Source organism: Meira miltonrushii, assembly GCF_003144205.1.
Source record: "Meira miltonrushii strain MCA 3882 unplaced genomic scaffold FA14scaffold_3, whole genome shotgun sequence".
NCBI lineage: Eukaryota > Fungi > Basidiomycota > Exobasidiomycetes > Exobasidiales > Brachybasidiaceae > Meira > Meira miltonrushii.
The window spans coordinates 2,117,075-2,144,732 of record NW_020289945.1 but is presented as its reverse complement, the minus strand read 5'-3'; the positions used below and the strand labels follow the sequence as shown (position 1 = coordinate 2,144,732).

The 27,658-nt window shown below is 43.8% G+C and overlaps 14 protein-coding genes across 14 annotated transcripts; 8 read left to right on the top strand and 6 right to left on the bottom strand.

Annotated features, from left to right (window-relative positions):
- Positions 1-382: 382 nt before the first annotated feature.
- FA14DRAFT_148207 (uncharacterized protein) lies at positions 383-3,195 on the top strand (the record flags this gene model as incomplete). Its single annotated transcript, XM_025497371.1, has 3 exons — positions 383-603; positions 760-1,400; positions 2,085-3,195. The coding sequence occupies 3 exons, from the start codon at positions 383-385 to the stop codon at positions 2,768-2,770; spliced, it is 1,548 nt and encodes a 515-aa protein (XP_025354346.1). The 3' UTR covers positions 2,771-3,195.
- FA14DRAFT_116384 (uncharacterized protein) lies at positions 2,896-3,195 on the bottom strand (the record flags this gene model as incomplete). Its single annotated transcript, XM_025496173.1, has 2 exons — positions 2,896-3,030; positions 3,130-3,195. Coding segments are annotated over 2 exons (201 nt in total), but the record flags the coding sequence as incomplete, so codon positions are not given.
- A 1,480-nt stretch (positions 3,196-4,675) lies between these two features.
- FA14DRAFT_168435 (Metallo-hydrolase/oxidoreductase) lies at positions 4,676-5,768 on the top strand (the record flags this gene model as incomplete). The annotated part of the gene is made up of 2 exons (XM_025500143.1): positions 4,676-4,732; positions 4,809-5,768. The coding sequence occupies 2 exons, from the start codon at positions 4,676-4,678 to the stop codon at positions 5,766-5,768; spliced, it is 1,017 nt and encodes a 338-aa protein (XP_025354345.1).
- On the bottom strand, positions 5,722-8,831 carry FA14DRAFT_161603 (uncharacterized protein). The gene has a single exon (XM_025499188.1). The coding sequence runs from the start codon at positions 8,604-8,606 to the stop codon at positions 5,871-5,873; it is 2,736 nt and encodes a 911-aa protein (XP_025354344.1). The 5' UTR covers positions 8,607-8,831; the 3' UTR covers positions 5,722-5,870.
- Positions 8,832-9,185: 354 nt separating this feature from the next.
- Positions 9,186-10,765, bottom strand: FA14DRAFT_161602 (family A G protein-coupled receptor-like protein). Its single transcript, XM_025499187.1, has one exon. It carries the CDS (start codon positions 10,356-10,358, stop codon positions 9,369-9,371), a length of 990 nt encoding a protein of 329 aa, XP_025354343.1. The 5' UTR covers positions 10,359-10,765; the 3' UTR covers positions 9,186-9,368.
- A 976-nt stretch (positions 10,766-11,741) lies between these two features.
- Positions 11,742-13,790, top strand: FA14DRAFT_191134 (carotenoid oxygenase; the record flags this gene model as incomplete). The annotated part of the gene is made up of 1 exon (XM_025501846.1): positions 11,742-13,790. One exon carries the CDS (start codon positions 11,742-11,744, stop codon positions 13,788-13,790), a length of 2,049 nt encoding a protein of 682 aa, XP_025354342.1.
- Positions 13,791-13,804: 14 nt separating this feature from the next.
- On the bottom strand, positions 13,805-16,253 carry FA14DRAFT_161601 (uncharacterized protein; the record flags this gene model as incomplete). The annotated part of the gene is made up of 1 exon (XM_025499186.1): positions 13,805-16,253. A coding segment is annotated over exon 1 (2,045 nt), but the record flags the coding sequence as incomplete, so codon positions are not given.
- An 83-nt stretch (positions 16,254-16,336) lies between these two features.
- Positions 16,337-18,140, top strand: FA14DRAFT_148193 (phytoene desaturase). Its single transcript, XM_025497370.1, has one exon. It carries the CDS (start codon positions 16,424-16,426, stop codon positions 18,098-18,100), a length of 1,677 nt encoding a protein of 558 aa, XP_025354340.1. The 5' UTR covers positions 16,337-16,423; the 3' UTR covers positions 18,101-18,140.
- Positions 18,141-18,288: 148 nt separating this feature from the next.
- On the bottom strand, positions 18,289-19,332 carry FA14DRAFT_112974 (uncharacterized protein; the record flags this gene model as incomplete). Its single annotated transcript, XM_025495994.1, has 1 exon — positions 18,289-19,332. A coding segment is annotated over one exon (1,044 nt), but the record flags the coding sequence as incomplete, so codon positions are not given.
- A 176-nt stretch (positions 19,333-19,508) lies between these two features.
- Positions 19,509-19,992, top strand: FA14DRAFT_67876 (uncharacterized protein). The gene has a single exon (XM_025502693.1). It carries the CDS (start codon positions 19,547-19,549, stop codon positions 19,796-19,798), a length of 252 nt encoding a protein of 83 aa, XP_025354338.1. The 5' UTR covers positions 19,509-19,546; the 3' UTR covers positions 19,799-19,992.
- FA14DRAFT_161598 (NAD(P)-binding protein) lies at positions 19,569-21,021 on the bottom strand. The gene is made up of 3 exons (XM_025499185.1): positions 20,449-21,021; positions 20,229-20,381; positions 19,569-20,166 (listed from the first exon to the last, which is right to left on the bottom strand). The coding sequence occupies exons 1-3, from the start codon at positions 20,849-20,851 to the stop codon at positions 19,841-19,843; spliced, it is 882 nt and encodes a 293-aa protein (XP_025354337.1). The 5' UTR covers positions 20,852-21,021; the 3' UTR covers positions 19,569-19,840.
- Positions 21,022-21,088: 67 nt separating this feature from the next.
- FA14DRAFT_136559 (DASH complex, subunit Dad4) lies at positions 21,089-21,574 on the top strand. Its single transcript, XM_025497022.1, has 2 exons — positions 21,089-21,331; positions 21,397-21,574. Exons 1-2 carry the CDS (start codon positions 21,173-21,175, stop codon positions 21,484-21,486), a joined length of 249 nt encoding a protein of 82 aa, XP_025354336.1. The 5' UTR covers positions 21,089-21,172; the 3' UTR covers positions 21,487-21,574.
- Positions 21,575-21,848: 274 nt separating this feature from the next.
- Positions 21,849-24,139, top strand: FA14DRAFT_161596 (rhomboid-domain-containing protein; the record flags this gene model as incomplete). Its single annotated transcript, XM_025499184.1, has 1 exon — positions 21,849-24,139. A coding segment is annotated over exon 1 (1,679 nt), but the record flags the coding sequence as incomplete, so codon positions are not given.
- Positions 24,140-24,896: 757 nt separating this feature from the next.
- On the top strand, positions 24,897-26,689 carry FA14DRAFT_161595 (indole-3-acetaldehyde dehydrogenase). Its single transcript, XM_025499183.1, has one exon. The coding sequence runs from the start codon at positions 25,103-25,105 to the stop codon at positions 26,603-26,605; it is 1,503 nt and encodes a 500-aa protein (XP_025354334.1). The 5' UTR covers positions 24,897-25,102; the 3' UTR covers positions 26,606-26,689.
- The last annotated feature ends 969 nt before the right edge of the window (positions 26,690-27,658 follow it).

Here is a 27,658-nt window from a genome sequence, read left to right as displayed (position 1 = left end):
GTGATCCGGCTTATTCTCTTGTTTTTTCGGCGTAAGTGAAGTTGTGCATTGAGCGCCAAACTTCTCCTCTCTTTCTCCCTTAGGGGACTAGAAAGGAAAGGGGACAAAGCACACAAGAATGATTTACGATAAGCCTCGATCGGATCGGAAGTCGCGGTAGAATAGGATCCGAAAATTTGATTGGATCACATTAATGCAGATCTGGTTAGTTCTATCTTCCCAATCATTGCAAGATTTGGCAATCAACACGTGAACCCCTTTTGATTCCACTTTACGCGTGTATTCTTCCCTTTTTATAAAATTTAGCCTTGTTTGATTATTTTATTCAGTAGCTTAACTCCACCTTTATCAACATCATCTTTTGGAGGGAAAGGATGCCAATATGGTCGTGCCTTCAAGTGAACCTTCTTGGACAAGATCATGGACGACATTCACCGCAGGAGTGGCAGTAGCTTCTTCTGCCATTACTCTAATCAGCATCTTGGGATTTCAAAGATTTAACAGACAGAGAAGGAGGCATGAATTGGAAGATGATATAAAAGATGCAATGCGAAAAGCAAGAAATAGCTCAGACAATAATGATGAACAGGCCAAATCATTAGAGTCTTCCGGAGATACAGACTCCACGCCTCGCTATTTGGCCGCATTGGCAGCAGCACAAGAAGGAGTCGAAGCTCCACGTTCGGCAAGACAGTCAACTGCTAATGGCAAACCACAAGCGGCAATGAGACCTTCTGCCAGTTCAACAAGCTTTGCGAGTCGAAAGAGCACTAAACCTCACGAAGCCTTCCGATATGATGAATCGCTCATCCGTGAACAGCTTTCTCGTAATTACTCTTTCTTGGGAGAAGAATCTATGCAGAAATTACGCGATTCATTCGTCATCGTCGTAGGAGCAGGAGGAGTCGGGAGTTGGTGTGCATTGATGCTTCTTCGTTCTGGTGTTGGCAGATTACGATTGATCGATTTTGACCAGGTAAGCTTGAGCAGCTTGAACAGACATGCATGTGCAAATCTTGCCGATGTTGGAAGACCAAAAGTTCAAGTGTGCAAAGAACATTTTGCAAATATTGCACCTTGGTGTGATGTGGATGCTCGCGTTGAGATCTTTCGTGGTAGCGAAGCAAAACGATTGTTAGGACCGGCAAAAGCAGATCCTTCAAAGAAGCTACCACAAATGCAACCAACATATGTGGTTGACTGTATTGACAATATGGATACAAAGGTGGATCTACTGGCATTCTGTTATCACAACAAAATTCCATGCTTCAGCAGTATGGGAGCGGGAGCAAAGGCAGATCCTAGTCAAATTCAAGTGGCTGATCTCAATACTACATCCGAAGATCCTTTAGCAAGAAGAGTGCGAAGAGGGTTACGTGCAAAAGGTATTTGGGGTGGAGGTGTGATGGCCAAGAAGAAAGAAGATAAAAAGAACGAAGAGCGGAACAAAGCTGCGAATCCAAAGAAGAATAAGCCAGTGCCAAATAAAAAGGCGCAAGGTAAACAAGAATCACCGCGAGAAGATGACCGAAAGCAGAAGCAAGAAGAGGCACTGAAGACCCTTGAAAGTGGACAAAATGGTAACATAAGCCGAAAATTGGAGCATAGCGGTCGTGGGGCGGACGAAGGTCCAAGCTCGCAAGATCGAATGAGCGTGCAACAACAACCATCGGTCTCAAGAAGGGCTTCAAGTATTAGCTCTGCAGGCTCAGGCGCTTATTTCAGCCCGCTTTCTTCACCTGAAGATGAAAAGGAAGAACCGACTAACCAGAATGATGCTACAATTCGTTTGTCAGACTTTGATGCTGAGAAAAAGAACAAAAGCGCTGAAGAGACAAAAAATGCAGTGGTTGAGGAGGCAAAGAGCACAAGCGTTGTCGAGGAGACGGAGAGTGATAATAAAGATCCACGACCAAGCCTAGCTGCTTTACAACCATCGAAAGACAGTACGACTGCAGCAACTGATGCGACGGGCAGTTCTCACAGGACATCAAGCATACATGAACTGGCTGCGGTTGACGTGCAAAATTCGTTGAACGGGAAGACGATCAGCAAACTATCTCGTTTCTCGAATGCTGGACAAGATGCAGAACAAGCGGCAAAGGAAGCAGATCGAGCAGAACAAATGAGTGAAAAGCCTTATACGATCATGTGTGTTTACACAAATGAAAAGAGCGATATGCGACTTTTACCTTTAGACGAAGAAGAATTTCAAAAAGGTAGTGTGGATGAATTGGCAGCTTTGGAGGATTTCCGGGTTCGTATTTTACCTGTGTTGGGACCTTTGCCGGCCATGTTTGGTTTGGCAGCAGCAACGTTTATCATTTGTGAGATTTCTGGTCGTCAACTGGAGACTTTGCCTTGGAAAGCAAGAAGAAAAACTGCCGAAAGAACGTGGCATGAGCTGGAGAATACGGAACGTAAGTACCCTTCTCCTGGTAGCAAACTGACTGCTGCAGAACAAGGCTTTGGACCGAGACGGATTCCTTGGACGGCGGAAGATGTTGCTTATGTGTTTGAGGAAGTATACAGATGCAGATCTGTTGTGCCACCACATGAGACGCTGGCTCTGGGTAGACTTTTGCGTTGGGATTCGACCCTACCTTTGTCCTATTCCAACGTCGCTCTCTTCTCTCGCGAACAAGGTGCAGTGCATGAACGTGAAGTGTTGAAGAATGGACGTAGTCCTGTAGAAGTATGGGGAGAAGAAGCCACAAGGATGTTCAAGAGAAGAATGGCAGATGAAAGGCGGATGAACGTCCTTAGATGATGAAGCACTGTATTTATACACACACAATTGTATTACAATGCAAAACAAAAGACAACTATTAGTACATAAATCTTGTTTGACGCTCACGTTTCTCGTCGTCTGAATCGAGGATCATTTTTCATTTGTTCCCGTTTCTTTCTATCAGCAGCATCTGCAGATCGATTAGTCTTTGCCACCATTTGTGTATCCGGGAATCCAATCTCCCAGAAACCTTCTGGTGTTGATGGTGGCGGACCATAATCGCGATGCCTACTAATCTTCTGTAAATGTTCTTGACGTTGACGTTCAGAGCCTTTACTCGAACGATTTTTCTCGTTTGCATTCTCGTCATCTTCGTCGTACAAGTCTCCCTTTCGTACATCCTCATAAGGTCGTACAGCAACTGGCCCTGCTGCATCGTAATAGTCTCGACAACATTGGCAATCATGAGCGTGCATTTGCTTGCGTTTGATTTTGGGTCGTACAACGTCTTTGTGTAAATAAGAGACGTTCCCGTTCATTTCGGGATTGATTTCGAATTCTTGATTGATCGTCTTTGGTCTTGAGGCCTTCTCAGCAGAGTGAGTCTTGTTTGCTGAGGAAAGGCCAGGAGAACTTAGTGAGTTTGCAGTTGTTGTCTCACGTAATGGCGCGCGCTTGAAATTGCTGCTTGTCGTATCAGGGATCGGTGATGTCCTTGTAGATCCTTCTGACAATCGAGATCTCTTTGACAAGTTCTCAGTCCTTTTCAAGCGATCATCTGCCGGGGATGACGAGTCGAAAAAAGCGCTATAGCGTGAAGGCGTTGGCATGATATCTGTAATTCTCCTGCTTTTGAACTGTGAACGCAGCGGAAGACCGACGTCTTTGAGGATCTTTGCCTCCGAGTCTGTGATATTGCTTTCTATATCTTCTTCATTGCGAGGAACATTTGTGCTGTTTGCGTCCCTTTTGAGCGCATATACTCGAGCATCACTTGAGCCCCCCTTCTCTGGCGAGCGATCCTCTTGCTTTATTTCACTTGAGCTCTTTCTGTTGGCCGGTGTTTGAATTAATTGCTTTTTATGTTCCATCTTTCCTTGCCACCAATCTCTGAATGTTTTCCATTTTTCTTTATCTGCTGAATAATCCGATTCGAGTTTATTGTGTCGTTCTAATAATGAAACGTAAGATTCTTTCATTAATCGCATTTGATCTTCCATTGATTTCATACTTGAAATCATATTTCTAGATGCATTTTCGAATTCAAGTTGTGCAGGTGAATGCTTCGATGATCCGATTTGCATTGTATTATCGAGCTGTTCTTCTTCATCGCTTCTCATCTTTGGTTGATTGTTGGCATTCTTGACAATGATGAAAGGTATGATATAGAATGTGTTGCTCTCTCTCTTGCACGTAAGCCCCGAATGAATGCTACCCAATCTTTACGCGAAAACGCGTTTGGCCTCGTGCTCTGCTCTGGGCTTGTGTCGTGGTCTGAAAGCGGGACGAAAGCGGATTTAAAGTAAAGAAGTGCTTACTACTGCATCCCATTCCATTTAGCTCCATGGAGAGTGTCTTATTTTGCATACATGCAAAGCGGATAATCCAACCTCTTACCACATTATAAGGAAAGCATGCTATCTTTCTCAGGAGTATGAACCACATCCACATCTATTCCCCTTAAAACATCATCTTGATGCTTCTCCCCTCGACCACACAACGTCTCTCGAGGTCTCTCTTGTATAACAGCTCTAGCAAATTACCACTCCACTCAACTTCACCAACACTAATTCGACAGATTGTATCATCGAGAATGTCTTCCACATCCTCTCAAGCCACAATCCGTGAGCCTTCTGTAGCTCTCTCTCCTCCGGCTATGTATAAAACCACTCCTCCACCTCACCATACTTCAGCAGATCCGTCAAAACGTTCATTTCGTTCACCATGGCCATCAGCAGGAACGGGTGCATTAACATTATTGCAATTCTTTCGAATTCGATTGTTCGAATGGGAAAAGCCTGCTGCATTCTTGCATGAAATTCCAAAAGTTGAAAAATGTACTTGGAAAGATCAGCAGGATACAAAATTGGACGGAAAAATTGCTTTTACTTGGATCGGACATGCTGGTTGTCATTTTCGTATACCCATACCAGATTCCGATCAGGTTGTTACTGTGTTGACTGATCCGGTCTTGTCAAACCGTTGCTCACCTTCTCAGATTATGGGACCTGCTCGTCTTCAAGAAGCACCAACAAGTGTGGCAGAAATGGCAGAAAGTCAAGTAGCAGACATTTGGCCGGATGTGTTGGTTTTAAGTCATAATCATTACGATCATTTGGACTACAATACGATCAAGTACTTTTTTGATAGCAATACGGCCGGAAAACCTGTCCCGTATGTGTTCTGTTCGCTAGGCGTTGCGCAATTCTTTTACGATATCGGCTTCCCGAAAGAAGGTGTTACCGAATTGGATTGGTGGCAGCAACGTGAGATCAGTTGGTCATCCCCACAAAACCATGAAAAAGCTCTAAAGCTAACATGTGTTCCCGCACAACACTTTTCTGGAAGGTCACTCTCGGATAGGAATAAATCCGTTTGGGCAGGTTGGGTATTCGAAGCTTTATCGAAAGATGGAAACACCAAAGGAAAGAAGGTATACTTTGCCGGTGATTCAGGGTATAGACAAGTAAATCGTGAACATCTTCAAAGTGGGTATGCGGATGACACGCTCCCTTATTGCCCTGCTTTTGAAGAAATCGGTGACTTGTTTGGTCCGATCGATTTTGCTGCTATCCCTATTGGCGCTTATAAACCCAGAGTTGCAATGTCTGCCATTCATATGAACCCGTTGGAAGCCATACAAGTACACAAACAAGTACGTTCAAAACAGAGTATCGGAATTCATTGGGGTTCTTTCGCTCTTGCTGCTGAAGGTCATAACGAACCAAGAATCACACTCAAAGAAGAAATGCAAAAATCCGATTTACCCTTCGATCAGTTCACAACGATGGAAATTGGACAAACTAGATATTTTTGAAATAAAAAGAAGTACAAAAAAAGAGATTAAAAATTCACACAGGTATATTATTTGCACATATTGACCAACATTCATTGGTTTGTGTGGCGTACGTGCTGCTCTTTAAAGAGCACCAGCAGAAGATAATTTTGCATGTTGTCGTTTATATTCCAATCTTTGACTTCGGAAACGTTCATATCGATCATTCGTCACTTCTCTCATCTTCTCAACGTGCGATCCCAAAATGCACGTTCGCAATAAGCTGAAATCACAGTGTCGTGCATCCAAAACGCTTGAGCTTCCAAAACGGAATTCTCGCACAAATCTTGTAGATTGTGGCGGTCCAGGCGGCGGTGAAGAGAATGTTGCACCTTGAACAGAAACGGGAGTAGAGTTGGAAGATCGATTTCCACCACCGTTTGGAATGGGTGTGCTGCCATTAGACGTTGGGTGTGTAGAAGCACTTTCCAGAGATTGTCGTCCACCTTGTTGTCCGCTTCCAGCTCCGTTCTCAGCCTCTGCTTCCAATACTTCCACCTTTTCCCCTTCATGATTGGAAGGATCAGAATGACTGACTGTAGAACTTGTACCTGGACGTCCTTTCTTGATACTTGCAATATCATCCGGCAATTTGGGCACCGGCGGCAGATTTTCTGCGATGCTGTTCATGCTTAGCTTGCGAGTTGGTGGTACGGATGTTTGTGTATTAGATTGTTTGGAGCGTACTCTGATCGGTTCAGGAACAAATACGGAGAAAGGAACCATCTTTGAGATAGCTTCCGGAGCGGATTTCTGATCTTCTTCGTCTTCATCTTCTGCTTGACTTGCTTTGCTGTCAAAGAGAGGTGCTGTATGTCCCAAATTACTGCCATCATCCACAGTCTCATCGAATACATTATTTCCGCCTATCGAATGACCACTTGTAGAAGGTGCCATTCGTTCTCCCGAATGTGCACTGTATGATCGGCGAGATTTGATTCGGATCACCTTGACAGGTTCTGAACTTAAAGGTGCATCTGCTGACGATTCAGGAGTGCTTTCTTCCAACTCGCCTCTTTGTACGACAGAGGAGATCGGATGCGGCTCACGAGGACGAATTCTTTTCTTTCTACGAACGCCTTCCACTTCAAATGCGCCGAGATCAATATTGGCTTTGATGATCGAATTGCGCACTGCCGTTCGTACTTCTTCCAATTGTGCAGATGTCAGCGTATCGGATTTAGCAATGATTGGTAATACATTTGCTCGTTCGCTCAATCTTGAAAGGATGGATAGTTCACGTTGCGACAGACCTTCCACGCAATCATCTTCATCGTCCAACTCTTCCTCTGCCACCTCTCTGGCTTGTACATCGGAATTATAACTTGGCATATCAACGGTCGAAACCGATCCTTTAGCGCTATGTTTTGACTTTGCTGAACTAGATCTTGCTTGAATCATCTCCATCGATTGACGTAGTTGAGCAGTTTGTGCTTGTTTACTCAAACTCCCACTATAAGCAGCTGGTTGAGAAACAGAAGAATTGCCGACCATTGATGTACTTCGAATACGTTTTTGCTGTTGATCGTTGCTCTTGTTCCTTTCAGTAACTTGAGCAGAAGCATAACGAGCACGTAAGATTTTTGCTTTTCGTGTATGGAATCGATCAATCATAAATACCGGATCGATAAAGTACAATATCAAATGCATCAATCCATCTCCTCTTGGCTGTCTTTGCACTTTATTCTCTTCGGATAACGTTTTTGTCAATTTTGCCTCCAAGAAACGTAAGCTTGCGTTCACCTTTTTCTCAATCTCGAAATCGTCTTCCAAATTAAAATCAATTCCAGGTGTATCACAAATGGATAATTGCACTCTTCCACTTCCAAAACCGCTAGTGTTGTTTGTTCGAGTCGAGATCATAGAAGTTGTGCGATGCTTGACAGCAGGTGATCTACCCGTAGATTCCGCTCCCGCTTCTAACGCCGAGATGGGAATCAAGCAACTTGGATGCAAGTCAATTCCCTGTAAGACTTCATATTGTTTCGTACGCAAAGGCATGATCGGATCCATATCATGAGTTGGATGTTTATGATCAGGCGAGATTCCAAAAAGGGAAGCCGCTTTCTTGGCTTCATCCGTACACAAAGAAAGATCACACGTTGCCAGCAACGTTCGAATGAAACTCGTCTTTCCCGTTCCCGTTGCACCGAACACCATCAAATTCAATTCTGCCGGCGCTTTTGCCCTACGTAAACTTTGACTTCTTGCAGCGTCCATCACATGCCTTCTTTGCGATGCAGTTGGTTGGGGTATACTATTTGGCGAAACACGGAAATCATTTGATCGATTAAACAAAGCGGGTAATCCATGTGGATTATTTGCTGCAGAAGGTGGCGGTCCCATCTTTCTTCTTGATGCGGATGGAGGAGATGTGGATGGGCTCCCATTCGTCTGACTTTGATCTAAGCTAGCCATTCCTCCGGTATCATCTCGTACCAGATTACGTGTCCAAGGTAGATGGTACGGCACCGCACCTTGTGAAATGCTCCTTGATAATGAGCTAGTCTTAGGCTTGTGACCGATGGTATGTCGTGTATCCTGAGGATTAATGTTTGCAATATTGCTCATAGTATCATACTTTCGACTTTGTTGCAAGGAAGGAGTGACATCCACCCCAATCGATCCAATCCTGCCAGCATTCTCGAAAGGTTGATTAGATCTTGCATGACCATTTGACGTTGTTGTGTCTAGCGTATGTTCGTTGAATCCGTTTCCCAGATTACCCAAATGTTGGGTTTCGTTCCAGTCTAATTTCGGTATTTCCGGTGCCGATGGAGGAGGTAAAGAGACCTTTTCCTTTTTTCGAAACAGTGGCATGTTGACAGATGGATTAGATCTGGACAAGTGTGAGAGTGATGGATGTTGTTATGTGATTATGTCAATGAAGAACACTCTTCACAACCGCTCAATCGATCGACCAAATCCAATCTGCAATGTAGATCAACTGTTAATTGACTTGCTTGTTTGTGGGAAATATATGGTAGATGGCGAAAGGTTAAAAGAGTGGCTTTAGGTTATGTCTGATAATGTATGAAATGAAATTATGCACAAATGAAAGACAAAGGAGTCCAAAGCGCCATTCATAAAAAAAGCCGCTTTCTTAAAAACTTTATCTCTTTGGCTAGCCTAGTCCCCACACAATTCCATTTTCACTGCTTAATTGCAAGCATGACCACCTTCAAGCGTTACAGTGTGCAGTCTGCATGCATGCCCTGATGCACGACGCCGCCTAACGCCCTTGTCAAAAAGGGACAAAAAATCAACGGAGCTCCAGGCCCAGTCTAACGCAGTAATCGCCGCCGCCTTTCTCGTCTGTCAGCCTACAATTCGGGTGCGCGGCTGCCAACGTTCCTTTTCTTACATGCTCTCTCATTCATTCAGCATTCATTCACGCTTATTCAGTGAGGAGAATAACATAAAATTATTTCGTACGAGGGAGGAATGATGGTGCGAGTAAAAGAGAAGATGGTACAAGTCAAACTGAACAAAAAAAGGTATATATTCATATTGACAGAACACGTTTGTAACTCGTGGGGTGAGGGGGGGAAGAAAAAGGGTAAAATCAAATCCTTCAATTGCTTAATGACCATGAACGGTGGAATCTGCACCTGCGGGTGAAGTTGCACCGTGTGGAGCATCAGTTGGCTTGCCAACGGAAACTGGATGAGCTGCACCTGTTGTGTTTCCGGTCAATTCAGTCTTGCCATTTGCTCCTCCTGTTGTTGGAACATCACCTTTCAAATCGTTGGAATATTCGGAATATTTACCCGAAGTGAGTTGAAGTTGAGTGTAGTTAATCTTGCGCATTGAGTACAAGTGAACGATAGCGAAAACAGGCTTGGCAACCAAATCCAAAACGCCATAGAATACCATTTCACCTGTTGGGCTGATAACATTTCCACCGTCTGCCAATCCCCATGCGATTGGGTACAAGAACCAGATGAAACTCAAGATACTTGCACCGATCAAGTATGTCTTGCTCAATTCGTTACCCAAAGAATGAGATGCTTGACGACCAGGGAAGTACAACATGTAGAAAACGTACAACATGGCAGCGCATCCGAAAGAGTATAAACCCCATTTGTAATCGGATCTAACCAAAGAACCGATTAAACCAGTGATAATCATTACCAAATCAGCAAAGATTGTGATAATGATATCAGAAAGTGGCAATCCTGTAACCAATAACAATTCCAACAATAAAAGAGGAGTTGTGATTGTCCAATCGATATAACGTGCATACCAAATTGAACGTGTGACAGGATTAGCATCATAATGACCACGAATGAATTCAACTGGAATAGCAACTGAACCTAAATCAGAAGCCATGCAAAAGTAAGCAACTGAAGCAGTACCGGTAATCATCATGGATAAATGATGGAAAGTACGTTGACCATGTTTAACGCCAAATTGTGCCCAAATACCAACACCGATCGTGGTTGCTGCCATTACGGAGAAAACCATCCATAAGAAATCGGATGCGGCAGTTGTAATGTCAATAGTTGCGGTTGTTGGATTGATTTCCAAGGCTTCATTGCCTGCTCGGCGAACGAATTCGCTGATAGCCATCTTTGCTAGTTTGGGGGGATTTAGGAAGAGGAAGTCTTGCTTATGTTGATGGATGTGGATGAAAGTTAAGTGATGTGGAGAGAAGGTGGATTGTATTTATACTTTTTTTCAATTTACTCAAAAGCCGAACTTGGACATTCAAGATCGATTCTAATCTGCAGAGCAGGCAATAACTTGGCCTTAGTAACACGATTTCAGTACGGTGATCTAGATAAATTATGCTCGTGATGATCGATGCATCAAAACAGTCAATATGCATGGTCACGCTCCCAAGGAAGTCTCGTTCCGATCGTTGCAGCATTTTTTTTCTCAAGTAGGATAAAGGAGAGGGTGCCGTCGGAAAAGTTGTTAGAGGGTAATTTTATTTGTTGCATTCATGGTGATAGGGATAAAATGCGTCATTCATCCATCCAAAATCAGGAAGGGTTTTACCGGTAAAAGAAGTGCAGGGTCTTCTGGTCTACCAAATATAAACACTTGAACCGCCGCTTAGAGAATTTTTTAATTGTGGCATGGGACTGCAAAAAGCCATCAACGTAATCTTTTTGTTAAACTCTGTTTTTTTTTTCTGGATAGGCCTCCACAGCCGGTGGTGAATAAATTAAGTCAAAAGCTGACATCAGCTTCGCTGCATGCTCGATCTACGTGCATGCATCGGAGCATATTCTCATTCAACGGACGCCGTATCATTACCCAGAGAAAAATAAAGCTAAGCCACTGTAAAAATTAATTTAAACTGCATTCAAACTTGATCTTTAGCTTTAAAATTTCTCACAGGGTCATCATGATCGAAAATGGATAACTCGTTCCGAGAAAAGTTTAGTCCCAAGGTGAAAGTCTAGAAATTGTACAGAGAAGAATAGAATGAATGCTTCATTTTCCCATCAATTCATTATTAAATGAAGGTTCATCTTTAGGAACAATTGCTTGTATAGCTGAAGCGAAGGACTTTGAAAGTTAAGAGTGAGGCCGTGGATTGATTACTCCTCCGCTTTAGGTAACTTGATTAAGCAAAACACTGTACCTGCGCTGCGCTATAGACGCGTTTGTATTTGCTTTTACGGAGGCCCTTACCCTTACGCTAGATTTCTCTCCATCTGCATCGCGTACATACAAAGTGGAGTTAAAACAGGAAGGGCTCACACCCACGGCAATTGATGGAAAAATAATACGAATGACGTACACTATAACAACCCTATGCCTTCTATGATCTTTGATCATCAGAACAACAAAAGCCGAATGTCCGATAATCAGCAATCAAAGTGATCATTGATTGGAACACACTTTGGTTCAACGCTATCATCAGATCCGACAATGGACACAAAGTAGACAATAACATACTATACAGTCAAAGCAACCTCTACCCACTTTGTCTGGCCCAAGATGACAGGCTCATCATCATCAAGCACAAAATCGAGATCATCCTCAAGTGCAAGTAGTGAAACGAGTATCATTCCATTTCCAAAAAAGACGCTCCATCCATACCTGACGGGAAACTTTGCACCGATCAAACGAGAACTTCCTTTAACCCAATGCAAAGTAGCCTATGGAAAAGTACCAGAAGAAGTTTGTGGCGGACAGTATATACGTAATGGCGGTAACCCTTTCAAAGATGAAGATCAAGATCGACAAGCACATTGGTTTGACGGTGATGGAATGTTGACTGGTGTACTATTTCAATCAGACGGAGAAGGAATACGACCGCATTTCATCAATCGATACATTCTAACGGATGTCCTACTTTCAACTTCTCAAGCTAGTCGAAAACCATTCTTACCTTCAATTTCAACATTTGCATCACAGTTGTCATTCTTTGGCTTTTTTATCTTGATGGGCGAAATCATGCGTACGTTCGTACTAGCAATGCTCAGCTTTTTGCCTTTTCAATCACGACCTTCAGTGAAACGGATAAGTGCCGCAAATACCAGCATTTGGTGGCATGATGGGCAGGCTTTTGCCGGTTGTGAAAGTGGCCCTCCAATCCGAGTATTGTTGCCTGGATTAGAAACAGCTGCTTGGTGGACAGGTGAAGAAGAAACGGAAGGCGGATGGAGTAAAGGCGGAATGGGACCGATCAAAATGCTAAAAGAATTCACAACTGCACATCCAAGAATAGATCCTGAGACGGACGAACTGCTGTTGTATCACATGTCATTTGCTGCACCTTATCTACGGATAAGTGTCGTGCCAACACGCAAATCAATCGAAGCAGGTGCCAAGCCATTGATGGGAGCTGCTGTGCCTGGACTCAATAAACCAAAATTAGCACATGACTTTTGTGCGACTTCAAAACGAACAATTTTGATCGATATGCCATTGGTGCTAGATCCGAGAAATCTACTACAAGGCAAACCGATGCTATCGTATGAAGAGAACATGCCAACACGCTTTGGGATTTTACCACGGAGATCACCCGAAAAGGTGAAATGGTATGAAAGTGAAGGATGTTGCATTTACCATGCTGCCAATGCATGGGATGATGAAGCTACTTCTTCAACAAATCTCGTCGCTTGTCGTTTAAACAGTGCTACCCTAGTCTATGCAGCTGGAAATTTAGATACCCCCAGTCATGCAAAAGCTACATGTGGAACGGAAAAGTGTCAGTTATACTACTGGCAATTCGCAGATGCACCAGAGGATAATCAAGCAGTTCCTGAAAAGAACGAGAAAGCACAAGTTCTAAGAGAATTCGCTCTTTCTGACGTTCCTGTTGAATTTCCCACGATGAACGATTCTTACTCGCAGCAATGCAATCGTTTTGTATATGGTGCCAGTATGACCACAGGGTCGTTTGATGCTGGACTTGGATCACGGTCAGCAAAGATCGATTGTTTGGCCAAGTTTGATATTCAAACATTGATTGCTAAAGGCAAGAAAGCAATGGATGCCGGTCAGCTACAAAAAGGAGAAGCAGTCGACAAGCGAACAGTACAAGACGTCTTGGCTGCTGAACAAACTGAAGATGACCCAATTCGATTATTCGCTTTGCCTCCTCATCATTATGCACAAGAAGCAACTTTCGTTCCACGGTTAAACGCAAAGAGTGAAGATGATGGATTTTTACTGTTCTTTGTGTTTGACGAATCAACCGGATTGGATTATGACGGTGACGCACTTCCAAATGCGATTTCACAATTATGGATTCTTGATGCAAAAACGATGAAAGATGTAATTTGCAAAATCTGTTTACCTCAACGTGTTCCTTATGGTTTACACGGACACTTTTTTTCCGCAACGGAAATTCAAAATCAACGTCCCGTTGATACAGATCAAGTTCGTAATTGGGCTTTAGCACAAACTGCTCAAACGGGCATAGGCTTGGGTGGTGTAAAAGCCTCTTCGGATCATGACAACAATTTATCTTCATTTACCGCTTTTGCATATTCTGCTGTTGCCAACTTTCGCAATTCTATCGAACATTTTCTAGGATGATGTTACTCTCTCTCTTTTCTTTTGCAATTGTATCATATTCTTACACATTTTAAACAATGATATCTCTTTTTGTACAATTACATATAAATTGCCTTGAAAGCGATCAGCATGCGTTCCCACGGTGACACCTTGCTGCGACTATGACAATTCTCAACGCCATCCCTTTCAATAGCCATGCCTATGGAGAGATAGACGGCACATGCGACCCGTAGGCCTGTTTGTGCAGGAATATCGGGTAAGAAAGAGACAGCAGGAAGGCTGACACGGTAAATCTCTCGTGCGAATCGAACGAGGTTCATTTTTTTCTCGAAAATTTGTTCCAACAATACTTGATTGACATCTTCTTGTTGATAAACTTGCAATAATTCATCTCGCAACGTGTTGCGACCATTTCTTTTATCTTCTATCACTAGATAGCATCGTTGTAGCTCGTTTGCATCTTTCACCACATCACGGGCAATGTTGATCAATTGCAAGCTCACGCCCATCCTACGAGCATCTCGGAGTACTTTCAGCACGGTTGCGCCATCCATCTTTTTGGTATCAGCAGTTGCTCTAGCTGAGAGAGTGAGCGTGGGGACTGTTGTGACTTTGTGCGTTGCTGCACTCGTCAAACTTGTCTCGTCCAGGTCTCGTACTGTACGGTATTCATTATCTACTAGAACTCCAGATCTTGCCAGAACAACCCTTACACACATTTCACCGATTGATCCTGCTACATCTTGTGCATAACAGGCCAATTGCCGAAAGGTAGTGAACCGTGGACCACCTTTATGACAATCGGTTGTGTAGCCGTCGAGTAATTCTTCCCACAGATGAACAGGGACAATACCACGGAGCGTGCTGGCAGCTTGAGCACTGGTGCGGATATCCTCGAGTTGCTTTTGTCCTTCGACGTCATGCTGCGGGAAGAGGCTTACATTCTTTTCCAAAAGTTTGTCAATCTTCTTGCTTACTTTTTCGTCCGTCATATCTTGACTACCATCGAAAGCAACATTGACCAGGTTCCGGAGTAAATCCAGCTTTCCGTGTGAGATCTTCTCATCTTGCGTCACCTGCTCCACATCTATGAAATCGTCCATTGCTCTAGCAAATGCATATAGGCAACCCAAATCAATTCTCAGGTCCCACGGCAGTAAGGTGGAAGCTGTGTAAAAGCTCTTTGATGCAACTTGTAAAATGGAGAGTGCACGGTCTTGCGCTGACTGAGATCTAGATGGCTCTGGATCACTATCAAGATTCAAAAAGGTTGACCAAATCGTTGGTACGACTGACCAAGAAAGTCGGAAGGAAGTAGGCGAGATGGGTGCAAACTCCCTCTCGGCATTCTTGCATTGATCTTTTCGGCATTGCCAAACGACTCTATCAAAGGCAAAGCAAGCACTGACCAAAATCAGATTCGTAACAAAGAAGAAAGTCGCTTCTTCGATCGGTAGATCAGGTACCAAGAACCGTTCCAAAGATTTTGCCTCTGTTATATGCCACGTTCCTCGTCGTAATGCAAACACGTCTGCGTAGCAGAGGTAGGCCGTTGGGATGAAGAGACACATCAGCCATGGTTTTGCCTGATTATTCCTTAGCAATCCGATCCAAGATCTTCGTGTTCCGTACCATAGCAAAATAAGAGGCACAGATGCCCACCATGCAATCATACTGATGTAGAAGTGATGTCCATTTCCTTGCTTGCCGAATAAACCTGCAACCCCAAGAGAGAATGCGAGGATAGGCACAGCGGTTAACATAAGTGTAGACGCTGAGCTGTACTTTCCGTCAAAAGATCGTGGAGTTGACCAACGAGTGATAAGGATCGTAAGCAAAGAAGTGATGAGAGATTGCAGGATAAAGAATGCATACTCTTCTACGGGAACATAGCCAATCCTCGCTAACACGCAACTTCTTGGATACCACCAAGCTCCTTTTCGAACCAATTCATTGTCCCAGGGTGTAGTCCATACGAATGCAATGATTGGTAAGATGATCAATTTGCTGTAGTCCAGTTGTGTCAAAAATGGTTTTGCCAGAACGTAAAGGATCGTTAACGGCGGCAAGGTGAATACCAAATGAAAGTGGGAATAGTGCAGCTTACATGTGCTGTTTTCGTTGGTAGGAGTGCTGATCTGAGAGTCGCTCTGATGAATCCAAACGTATGCTGAGCATAGAAGAGAAAGCAGCACTAGTGAAATGCTTGAATGAATGCTCCTCCACACCATCTTTGTGTTTGGATGATGAGCAGAGAATTGAGTCATCTTGTCTCTTTAGCTACGAGGAATTGAGATCTATAGTCATGTTGTAAATTGTTCTTCTCCTCATCAAGCCTTCCTTTTATGTTTGGATGAGTTGTTGTAGGAAGGAAGAGAAAGGTGAGCCGCTTTCCTTTTCATTCTCAGCTAGGCACACCCGCCGCCTGTGTATGTGCGGTTGACCGAGAATGATTTCTGGAACAAAGATGCCGCCGCACTAACACACAAACGCGTTCCAAGTTAGCGTTTCGATTTAAGCCCAGGGTCTTGAGGTGAATCTGTTGATGCATGCATATATTCATTGTGCTTAGATAAAGATTGGATTAGGAAGATTGAAACGAAAGTAACACAATTGCACAATCACCATCACATCATCTTTTTGGCTTTGTGATCATGGTCTCAACCAAAAAAGATGCGAACGGAAAACACATTCTCATTATCGGAGCCGGAGTGGGCGGTTCTGCATTAGCGGCAAGATTGGCACACAAGGGATATCGGGTATCCGTTTACGAAAAACAAGATCAACCGGGCGGAAGATGTTCCTTAATTCGCACAAAAGATCATAGATGGGACGTTGGTCCTTCTCTTTATTTGATGCCGGAATTATTTGAACAATTCTTTGCAACGCTGGGTTTGGACATTAATGATTATATTCGCTTGGCCCGTTGTGAACCTTCGTATAAAGTACACTTTTCACCTCCTTCGCCGGGAAGTAAGCCTGAGCCACCTTTGGAACTTTCAACATCGTTGCCTTCACTTGGAGTACAGCTGGACAGGTATGAAAAACCAGCAGGAAACCCAAACGCATTAGGATCATTTTTGGCATTTATTGGAGAAGCAGGAGATCATTATGAAGAAAGTGTAAAGCACGTTCTACTGAGAGATTGGAACAATTTAGGAAAAGCATTGATGCAATGGGACATGTATCCAATGCTACTAAGGACACAAGCACTAAAGATCTGGTCAACGGCTTGGCGTAGAGCATGTCATTATTTCAAATCCGATCACGTCCGCAGAGCGATGACCTTTAGTTCAATGTACATGGGCATGTCACCTTTTGATGCACCGGCAACGTATACACTCTTACAATATGCAGAATATGCAAAAGGTGTTTTTTATCCCATCGGTGGATTTCAAACTTTGGTAGCCGCTTTCGAACAAGTTGCTCGTCAATTTGGCGCTGAATTTCATTACAACACTCCTGTTAAACAGATCTTGGCAGAAGATGATCATCGGGTTAGCGGGATTGAATTGGAAAATGGTGAAAAGGTATACGCAGATGCTGTAGTGAGCAATGCTGACCTGATATGGACGTACAACAATTTGCTGCCTCCTTCTCCCTACGCCAAACGATTGCAGAACAAGAAGCAAACTTGCAGTTCGATATCGTTCTATTGGGGTCTTAGTGAGACCGTGGAAGAATTGGGAATACACAACATCTTCCTTGCCGAGCAATACAGAGAGTCTTTTGATGAAATCTTCAAGGATGGACAGGTACCAAACGAACCGTCATTTTATGTTAATGTACCTTCACGAATCGATCCGTCAGCTGCACCAAATGGAGGAGATACCTTGGTGATCTTGGTACCATGCGGATCGATCGCATCAAAAGATGCACCGTTAGGCTACAAAGATAAAGAAACGTTTGCATCTATCAAAGCAGACGTACGAGCAAAAGTGTTGCAAACACTTCAAGCACGAATCGGAAGAGATCTTTCTCCTCTTATCAAAGAAGAACATGTGATGGACCCGTGGGATTGGCGTGAAAAGTATGGTTTATGGAACGGAAGCATTTTGGGTTTAAGTCATTGTATCTCACAAGTTTTATGGTTCAGACCAAGCAATCAACATGCATCCCTCAAGAATATGTTCTTTGTCGGTGCAAGTGCCATGCCCGGAACAGGCGTTCCTGTCGTTTGTGCGGGATCAGGTATCGTTGCCGACAAAGTGGATGAATACTTCACCAAACGTACCTCTGATCTCAACAAACCACTCTTTGCATCCTTCAATCTTACCACTCTCGTCGTTCTTCTTTTACTCATTCTAGCCATTCTTGTATACCACAAATAAAGTTCTCATCTATTTCAATGGAATACCCTACATTATCAATCCAAATCTAGATCTTCTTCCGCTCCGGTTGGTTGTGCAGTTCCTGCGGCTGCTCCAGATTTTGCAGCTTCGATCACCTTGCTCGGCAGGGCAGGTGCAGGTGCATTACGTACAACGGTCGTTGGGGCATTCGAGCCAGACTGACCGCCTCCGCCCATTAAGGAACCCAGCATATCTTGCATAAAGTTTGCATTTCCACCACGAGGAGGTTGAATGTCAAAGTAAATCTTGGATAGATCCGGTAATACTTGATCGAAATATTCATCTCCTTCTTCTTCCCCTGTTTCTTTTTGGAACTGACGGACTGCCGCAATCCATGTATCACGCAATGCATCGGGTACACGACTACCTTGCGTCTTCTTCTTGTGCTCAACTGCGGTCGCTGCCATTGCTAATGTCATTTGTGCAAAGTTGAGTTCAGGACTGACTGTGAGATAGAGTTGTTGTGCATCTCCTGGAGGTTTTGTCATTCCCGCAGGTGGTGAGAACGGTTTGGGGTTCGGCTGAACGGGTAACAGGATATCGGGATGCTTCTGTACCAGCCTTGACGTAAAGATGGAAAGGTAGGCCCTGGAAGCAGTGAGAGCACGAGAGAGCAATAGAGGTAATAAACCTCTCAAAGCGAAAGCACCGGCGCCCAATCGTTCGATCGTTGCCGCGTTTCCTCCATGCTCTTTGACTGCTTCAGCTGCGTATGCTGCAAGCCAATCGATCATCATCAGAGCGAAAGATTTTGGAGCATGTTCAGGGAACAATTCTCCTGCAGTTGCCAAGCCGGGAGGAGGGCTGCAAGCGACGATGTAGTGAGGTTCTGAGGTATGGAAGCTGCCATCCTTGCTCAAGATTTCAGCGATTGCCAAACGTAAATGACCATCTCCTGAAGGTGTATTGGTAACTGCGATTGACCATTTGATTGCAGCATCGATCACTTTCTTACGCCAAAAGTCATTCCCGGCCAATTGGATTAGATCAATGATCTTTTTTCTGGATTCTTGTGTACTTTGCGTTTGTGATTGTTGATAGACATCTAAAAGGTATACAGCTAAATCACAACCACTTCCTTGTTCCTTTTCCTGTAAGAGTTGACGTGATCCTTCGTACAAACTTGTTATCGCACCTTCGTAATCTTTCTTCTTTAGCTGACGAACTGCTTTCGTTCTTAGCTTTTGATGAAGTTCATATCCGCTAGACATGTTGTGAGGGGGATAGGGTATCGTGGCTGAAGGAGAGAGAGAGAGAAGAGAACATTAAGCTTCTAGTGCCAACCTTGTTTTTCAGCCAACGACACTCTGAGGCACTGCATGAGAGCAACACACGTGGAGAGGCGCGGGTTTCTGGGCGCGTATATTAACAACAAACACAGACTCAATTCAATTCTGTGTAGAGAACCATCATCATCCTACTGTCATGAAAGGCTTTTCCAAGAATGACGTCAGACGGGTCATCAATAGTCACTTGCCAAAAATATCAAAGGTCAAAGGAAATGATAATGAAACTGAAATTCTAATCTATTTGACTTATTTGGTCTTTTTGCAAGAATTGGCAGATGAGAGCAGATTAGAGATGCAGTTGGAGGGAGCTGCAAGTCGTCAGATAGCAAGAAGGCATGTCATTAAAGCAGGTCGAACAGTACTGAAAAAGCACTTTCGAGATGGCTAACGATATGATTCTAGAACGGGGATACAAAGAACACATCTCTCACTAGATACCACGACCTCCAGTAACCTCAAGAGTTTGTCCGCTAACATAACTTGCCAAAGGACTGGCCAAGAAGAGAATAGAAGCACCTGCTTCAGCTGCTTCTCCTGGTCGTCGTAATGGAATATCTGCTGCTGCATTAACAGCGCCTGCTTGGTTACCACGACCTGGGATACCCAAAGAGACCTTTTTACCGTCAATTTCAATCGATGCACCTGCTTCTTTTGAACCGGTCAAACGAGTTTGAATCCATCCGAAAGCCACGCAATTGGAGCGAACACCAAATGGACCCCATTCTTTTGCGACAGTCTTTGTCATACCGAGCACGGCTGAGAGGGGAGAGAGAAGGATTAGCAGACTGCTCTTGTTATTTTTGTGAATTTATACATACCTGATTTTGCAGCTGCATAGTTCAATTGACCAGTGTTACCGTGTGTGCCTGATGTAGATGAGACAAAGATGACACTACGGTTTTCTCGTTTGTCTTCATCCTTGATACGCATGTATGGTGCAGCAGCACGAATGATGCGGAAAGGAGCCACGGCTTGGGGGAGAAGAGGGTGTATCAGTGGACTATTGCCAGCCAATATTGAAATTCGAGGGGAACTCACTGTGACAATCGAGCATTTGCTGGAATGTAGCATCGTCTAAGTTGTGTAACATCTTATCGTTTGTGAAACCGGCATTATTGACGATATGATTGATCTTACCAAATTTATCAACGGTTGATTTGATCAATTTATCGCCAAAGCTAACGTCCATCACGTTTCCTTGAACGGCAAGAGCGTCACCACCGGCTTCTTTTATTAAGCCGACAACTTCATCTGCTTTCTTTCCATCCAAGTCTGACACAACGACTTTTGCACCATGTTGAGCGAAAAGCAAGGCAGCTGCACGACCGATACCTTGACCTGCACCAGTGATGATGGCAACTTGATTGTTCAACAGTGGACCAATCAAAGAAGGTGCATTGATGTGATTGGCCAATTGTGAAAGACGACTAGCAGCTGACATGTTGTAGGTGTATATTTGGGTGGATGATGATGGAGTGGAAAAGCCAGAATTCGTTTTGTTTAAATTTCGCTTTCTTCATCCCGGACCGGCCTGGGTATGAAACCGGTTCTCACTGTGTGGGGGAAATTTGGGCCAGCGTACGGAAGAGAAACGGATCGCGCAATTCGGCAGCCAGCGTAGAGCGAGGAGATAAAGCGCGAGAATAAGCTTACACAGGGCTGTGACTATAAGACCACGCATACATTGACGCGTTTCTCTTCATTGTGATCAAACACACCATCGTGATCAAATCTGTAATGATTTCAAAGTGATCAAGACAATATGGAGAATCCACATGAAGAGAGGCAATTACTGCTACTGGAACGAATCATCAAGAATGTACATCTGGTGAATGATGCTTTGGTGGAAATGACGAGAAGTGTAGCAGAGATTAATGAATTCAACAAGAATGTCACAATCGTTGGAGAATTATGGGAAGGGGTGAGTGTATGCTATGGGCGAAAACGTGGAAATGTACTGATTCGTTTTCTCTTCTTCTTTCTCAGTATCGACGAAACGTTGCATTCAATCTCAGTAGCATGGAAGAGCATGATCGAGATTCAATGGCCACACAAACAGCAGCAGCTGACCGATAATACTCACCCACCTTGGGTCCCATTGTACTTTTAATGAATGCAACATCTGTATCATACTACCAAGAAAAATGAATGCTTATGTCATCTGTTTTAATCTGTTCTTCTTCAAAATGGAACTGTGAACATCCATATTGAGCTAAACCTCTTGACTGCTTCTTTGTCTGTATGCTACCATGTGCAGCATGGATCCAAGCTCAGCCACATGCTTATAGTCATGCCCGTTTTATTATGACGTTTAGCTCTTCCCCTTTGTCGGATTCCCGTTTGTGTGTTGCATGATACTCTTCTTAGTCTTTTATTCTACATCAACACCACGCCTGCCTCTTTTGGTAAATGTACGCGTCAAACTTAAAAATAGAAAGAAAACAACGATGTAACACTTTTAACGGGTAGAAAAAGTTTTCATTCATGCATATGAACGGCAAGAGCAAAAAGCAGCACAGCCAATTGCATTCACACCGCTTACGCCTCTTCATAACAGGGGTCAAACGAAGGTGTTGCTTTGTACATCATGATATGCATACACACCACATGTTGCATAGACTGAATATTGAAACAGGCTTGATGTTCACTTCATATCCATCATCTCTTACCACCAACAAAATCTAGAGGAAACCAAAAACCATCTAAGAATGGCATCATACGAATACTGGCAAGATGATAGACGTCCGCCTGCCTATCAAGATGGCGGCGCTTCATCATCTTCTCATCATCGTCAAAGGTCTGGCATTCCAACAAATGCGTTCGATTCAAGTCGTGCGGTCGCAGATGACTATATGTACGGACTAAACAAGTCCAATCCTTCCCAGGAACAGGACAATGGCGCGGGAATTGGCGCTGGTCGCAATGCTTATATGGCACCTGATACTCCATCCATGTATACGGACCCATACGAATACGCCTCCACGGTTGCTGGACCTACAGGCAATTCAAAACCCGCAACAAGAGCAGGGGCAGCAAATGTAGTGGGCACTCGTCCCAATACAAACTTTCTTGATCACGATCCCTACAGCTCTCAACCTCAACAAAGTCAATTAGACCGTAGCAATACGATGAACACATTAGGTCCTGCTGACAGTGTCAGTGCTCATCATCTTCATGCACGCTCACAAGATCTAGGTACAAATGGAACCTACGATGAATACAACGATGATGGTTATCGGGAATACCCCTATCGTTCCTCTCGCGATTATCATTCACGCAACTATAGCCATGGCGGTGAAGGCGATGTGGGCGCAATGTATGGCGCCAGTGCAGCCTCTTTGCCCCTCAAAGATCATGCTGGCTATATGGGATACGCCGATGATGAAGACGACGAAAAGCGACAAAGGGATCGTTATTGGAATGGGGATTCAAAGGATGATTGGGAACGTCAAAATCCCCCATCATTATTTGCCAACAATATGCAAGGTCCTTCCGTTCCACGAAAGAGTGTGGATGAGAATGGCGACGATAGACGTGGTTTGTTAGCAAAGATGACTGGAGATGGCTTGCGACCTGGATGGGGTGGGTCAATAGAGGAACAAATTGAACGAAGAAGAAGAGGAATCGGACGTCAAAAATATCCAATTTTGAGTTGGATTTTGAGTATCGCATACGTTATCGTTTTCATCATTGAGCTTGTTAAAGCTAAAAGTGCTACAGGTCAAGCTATCCAGTTAAAACCAAGCATCAATCCGATGATTGGGCCACCATTTGAATTTCTGATCTCATTCGGTGCTCGTTTTGTGCCTTGCATGCGTAAAGTGCCCGCCGTTCCACTTACAACGCCTTTGATCTGCTTGAAGGATATTGCACAATTAAGCGTTCCAAGCAATGAAACGTGTCCTTTGTACGAAATCTGTGGATTGCCCAACGCAAATACTTATGGACAAGCATATCGATTCGTCACGCCAATCTTCATCCATGCTGGTTTTGTTCATATCGGCTTCAACTTACTTGCTCAATTGACTCTCGGTTCGCAAATCGAAAAGATATTCTCTTCACCCATCTTTATTGTCGTTTACGCAGCAGGAGGAATCGGTGGTAATTTGTTGGGAGGTAATTTCGGTTTGGTTGGATTACCGTCGGTTGGAGCAAGTGGTGCAATTTATGCTTGTATCAGTTTGGAATTGACTGATTTGCTGTACAATTGGAAGTATGAATATCGACCCAGATTAAGACTGATCATGTCTATCGTTTTCACCATTATCGGTTTTGCAATTGGTCTTTTGCCAGGTTTGGACAATTTTGCACATATTGGTGGCTTTGCCGTTGGAATTTTGGGAGGTGCTGTCTTGGGTCCTGTGATTCAAAAAACCCGTCGTCATAAAATCATTACTTGGGTCATTCGTGTGATCGCAGCTGCGCTTTTGATCGGATTCTTTGTCGGACTCGGGACTAATTTCTACAACAGCGATGATCCAAGTAAGGCATGTACCTGGTGTCGTTATTTGAGTTGCTTGCCTGTATTTTCCCAATGCAAGGGTGATGGTTTGACTGTTTCCACAACTTCTTCCACTGGAAATTGAGTTGTCAAACTTTTTTTTGCACATTCTTATTGCACTATTATTTGTTTATCTGGAGACCTTTTTTTTTCATCAATTGTATATCATTATTCATGTCATAGCATCGGATCCTATAACATTGAAATATAATCTTCTTATTTTGCACATTCTGTCTTTGGACTTTTGCTTTCCATTGTCTTTCCAAATGAGGATTCAGTCATGTGATCGCTTCTCGTTTAAGGTGGGAAAGGGAGTGTATATCCGAGTGTTAAATGTCTAGTTAGGGTTACATTTCTTGACCGAATGAAGGGCCGATGAAAGCGGACATAGAATGCAAAAAGTCTACCCCACAAAAAAAAGGGTAGCAAGCTCATTTAACACACAGATCCCTTTGTATAAAGGCTAATTGTGTGATTATAACGGGAGGAGTTTTTAATTAAAACGCACTCTTTGCTTGCGAACAAACGATCACTTTATGGTGCCTTTGTTGCCGGAAGTAGCGGCCCCATTTCCGCCAAAGTACCTCCTCCTTTATCCGAGGAAGGGATCCTGTGACCTGTTGTGTTGTTGTTTAATCGGTATATCCGAGTGTAGTATGCTACTTTGCCAGTATCGGATCACTTCAAGGGATCCGGTTTATTAGAGTTATTATGTCTATATTGCGTGTCCTGTGCCCGCATTAGCCTCAATTTAAAGACGTAATCCCAAGTCAATTTCCCCACATTCTCTGTTAGAGAGAGAGGAAGAGAGGTGCTGCGCATTAACCGTTGTGGAGTGCGGCGTATGTGTGCATCAAAAGCCGGTTTAATTTTAACGGCGTGGCTTCAGTGTATGAATGATAAAATGAATGAAATGAAATGCTGCTGCTATGTGTTCACATTGTGCATTACGCACAAGCCATCGACCCGAGTTATTCTTCTCTTTCTCTGCTTTAATGCCTAATCCCACAAGAAGATTCTATTCAACACTGACGTCTTGCGGCCGAGTAAGGAAGACAAGAGGGTACTCTCTCTCATCATACACATACACACACATATATGGACTGATTTCAACTTGCCACCCTTTCCTACTTCTCAACCACGATCATAGTTTTATTTCTCTGATCAAAACCATATTCAAAACTTATCATAATGTCCGCTCCTACTGCTAATCTCACCTTTGGAAACGGAAGCAAGTCTTCTTTCCCAACAGGTTTGTTCATCAACAATCAATTCGTTCCTGCCTCTGATGGAAAGACTTTCGCTGTCGTTAACCCTTCAGATGGTAAGGAAATCGCACAAGTTGCCGAAGCAAGTGCAAAGGATATCGATATCGCCGTCAAGGCTGCCCGTAAGGCATTCAACGAATCATGGGGTTTGAGCGTTCCTGGTTTCAAACGTGGTGCTTTGTTGATGAAATTGGCCGAATTGATCGAAAAGAATGCAGACGAATTGGCTGCAATCGAATCATTGGACAACGGTAAAGCATTCTCAATCGCAAAAGCATTCGATATCACCGAAGTTGCTGCCAACTTGCGTTACTACGGTGGTTGGGCAGACAAGAACATGGGTCAAACCATCGAAGTTGACCCAGGAAAGTTCCACTACTTGCGTCATGAACCAATTGGTGTTTGTGGTCAAATTATTCCATGGAACTTCCCAGCTTTGATGTTTGCATGGAAATTGGGTCCAGCCTTGGCCACCGGTAACACAATCGTTCTCAAGACTGCCGAACAAACACCTCTTTCAGCTTTGCGCATGTGTCAATTGATCGTCGAAGCCGGTTTCCCACCAGGTGTTGTTAATGTTGTTTCCGGTTTCGGTGCTGTTGCAGGTGCTGCTATCTCTCAACACATGGACATTGACAAGGTTGCCTTTACCGGATCCACACTTGTCGGTCGTACCATCATGAAGGCAGCCGCCTCCACCAACTTGAAGAAGGTCACCCTTGAATTGGGTGGTAAGTCACCAAACATTGTTTTTGCAGATGCTGACTTGGATCAAGCTGTCGGTTGGGCTGCCTTTGGAATTATGTTCAATGCAGGTGAATGCTGCTGTGCTGGTAGCCGTGTCTACGTCGAGGAGAGCATCTACGAGAAGTTCATGGAGAAGATGGAAGCCAAGGTCAAGGCCATCAAGACTGGTGATGCCTTCAAGTCAGACAGTTTTGTTGGTCCATTAGTCTCATCTCTACAGATGTCACGTGTGATGGAGTACATTGAGTCCGGAAAGAAGGAGGGAGCCAAAGTTCTCACTGGTGGTGGTCGCCACGGCAAAGAAGGCTACTTTGTTGAACCGACAATCTTTACCGATGTGAACCCTGATTCTAAGATTGGTCGTGAAGAAATTTTTGGTCCCGTTGTCGTTATTCACAAGTTTAAGGATCAAGGTGATTTGATCAAACAAGCCAATGATTCTGTTTACGGTTTGGCAGCCGCAGTCTTCTCGCGCGATGTCACTCGCGCAATTGACACTGCGCACAAACTCAATGCAGGTACCGTTTGGGTTAACTGCTACAATCAACTCAACCCTCAAGTACCTTTCGGTGGTTACAAACAATCCGGTATCGGTCGTGAATTAGGTCAAGCTGCCCTTGCCAACTATACCAACCAAAAGTCTGTTCATATTAACTTACACGCTCCTACACCTATGTAGGTTGTGTGATCTGATGACTATCTGATTCAGTCTTATTTCCTACCACATCTCTCTTTTTTGCTGTATATTTTCACCTCATCTCGAAACCTTAATGAATGAATTTACTGAGATTCAGTGTGACTGCCTGGATAAATCGGTTAGGGTTAGGATGGCCGCGTTAAGCCATAAAGTGGTTGTCAGAGAAAGGATGAAAGTTTTAGCGTGACAATTTCTCCACCAAAAAGTTACACTTTCACTTCCACTGCCATATTCCACACAAAGCTCTCAACCGCTATCTTTACCTGTACCCCCAATGTAGACGAAAGATAGAGAAGCTATATTAGCAATAACTAATGATGCTTCGATCGCCAAATTCGATAATTTAAGACCGATGGTAGTCAATTCAGATGGAACGATTTCACGCATACATAATTGGTAAACGATGACAGATGCCGAAAGAGAAAGAACGGCTAGATTGGTAAACAAGAGAAATCAAACATGATTGCGACAAGCACCATACATACATAGTCCGTACATGTGCATACCAGCCTACATCTCTCATTCACCTATGGTGCTTATCGACAACCACCATACATGCATAGTCCGTACATGGGCATACCAGCCTCCATCTCTCATTCACCTATGGTGCTTGTCGACAACCACCATACATGCATAGTCCGTACATGGGCATACCAGCCTCCATCTCTCATTCACCTATGGTGCTTGTCGATAACCACCATACATGCATAGTCCGTACATAGGCATACCAGCCTACATCTCTCATTCACCTATAGTGCTTATCGACAACCACCATACATATATAGTCCGTACATCTCAATTCACCTATGGTGCTTGTCGACAACCACCATACATGCATAGTCTATACATGGGCAAACTAGCCTATCTCTTATTTACCTATGGTGCTTGTTCGACAACCACCATACATACATAGTCCGTACATCTCAATTCACCTATGGTGCTTATCGATAACCACCATATATGTATAGTCTATATATAGGCAAACTAGCCTATCTCTCATTTACCTATGGTGCTTGTCGATAACCACCATACATG

What these genes read in the sequence shown, in the direction of transcription:
- FA14DRAFT_161598 (XM_025499185.1), bottom strand. Translation starts at nt 20,851, where the DNA reads ATGTCAGCTGCTAGTCGTCTTTCACAATTGGCCAATCACATCAATGCA. An exon ending in GCAAATGCTCGATTGTCACA is followed by an intron (nt 20,382 to 20,448) that starts GTGAGTTCCCCT and finishes TTCTCCCCCAAG; the next exon opens with CCGTGGCTCCTTTCCGCATC. An exon ending in CTATGCAGCTGCAAAATCAG is followed by an intron (nt 20,167 to 20,228) that starts GTATGTATAAAT and finishes CTCCCCTCTCAG; the next exon opens with CCGTGCTCGGTATGACAAAG.
- FA14DRAFT_161603 (XM_025499188.1), bottom strand. Translation starts at nt 8,606, where the DNA reads ATGCCACTGTTTCGAAAAAAGGAAAAGGTCTCTTTACCTCCTCCATCG.
- FA14DRAFT_161595 (XM_025499183.1), top strand. Translation starts at nt 25,103, where the DNA reads ATGTCCGCTCCTACTGCTAATCTCACCTTTGGAAACGGAAGCAAGTCT.
- FA14DRAFT_67876 (XM_025502693.1), top strand. Translation starts at nt 19,547, where the DNA reads ATGAAAGGCTTTTCCAAGAATGACGTCAGACGGGTCATCAATAGTCAC.
- FA14DRAFT_161602 (XM_025499187.1), bottom strand. Translation starts at nt 10,358, where the DNA reads ATGGCTATCAGCGAATTCGTTCGCCGAGCAGGCAATGAAGCCTTGGAA.
- FA14DRAFT_148193 (XM_025497370.1), top strand. Translation starts at nt 16,424, where the DNA reads ATGGTCTCAACCAAAAAAGATGCGAACGGAAAACACATTCTCATTATC.
- FA14DRAFT_136559 (XM_025497022.1), top strand. Translation starts at nt 21,173, where the DNA reads ATGGAGAATCCACATGAAGAGAGGCAATTACTGCTACTGGAACGAATC. An exon ending in TTGGAGAATTATGGGAAGGG is followed by an intron (nt 21,332 to 21,396) that starts GTGAGTGTATGC and finishes CTTCTTTCTCAG; the next exon opens with TATCGACGAAACGTTGCATT.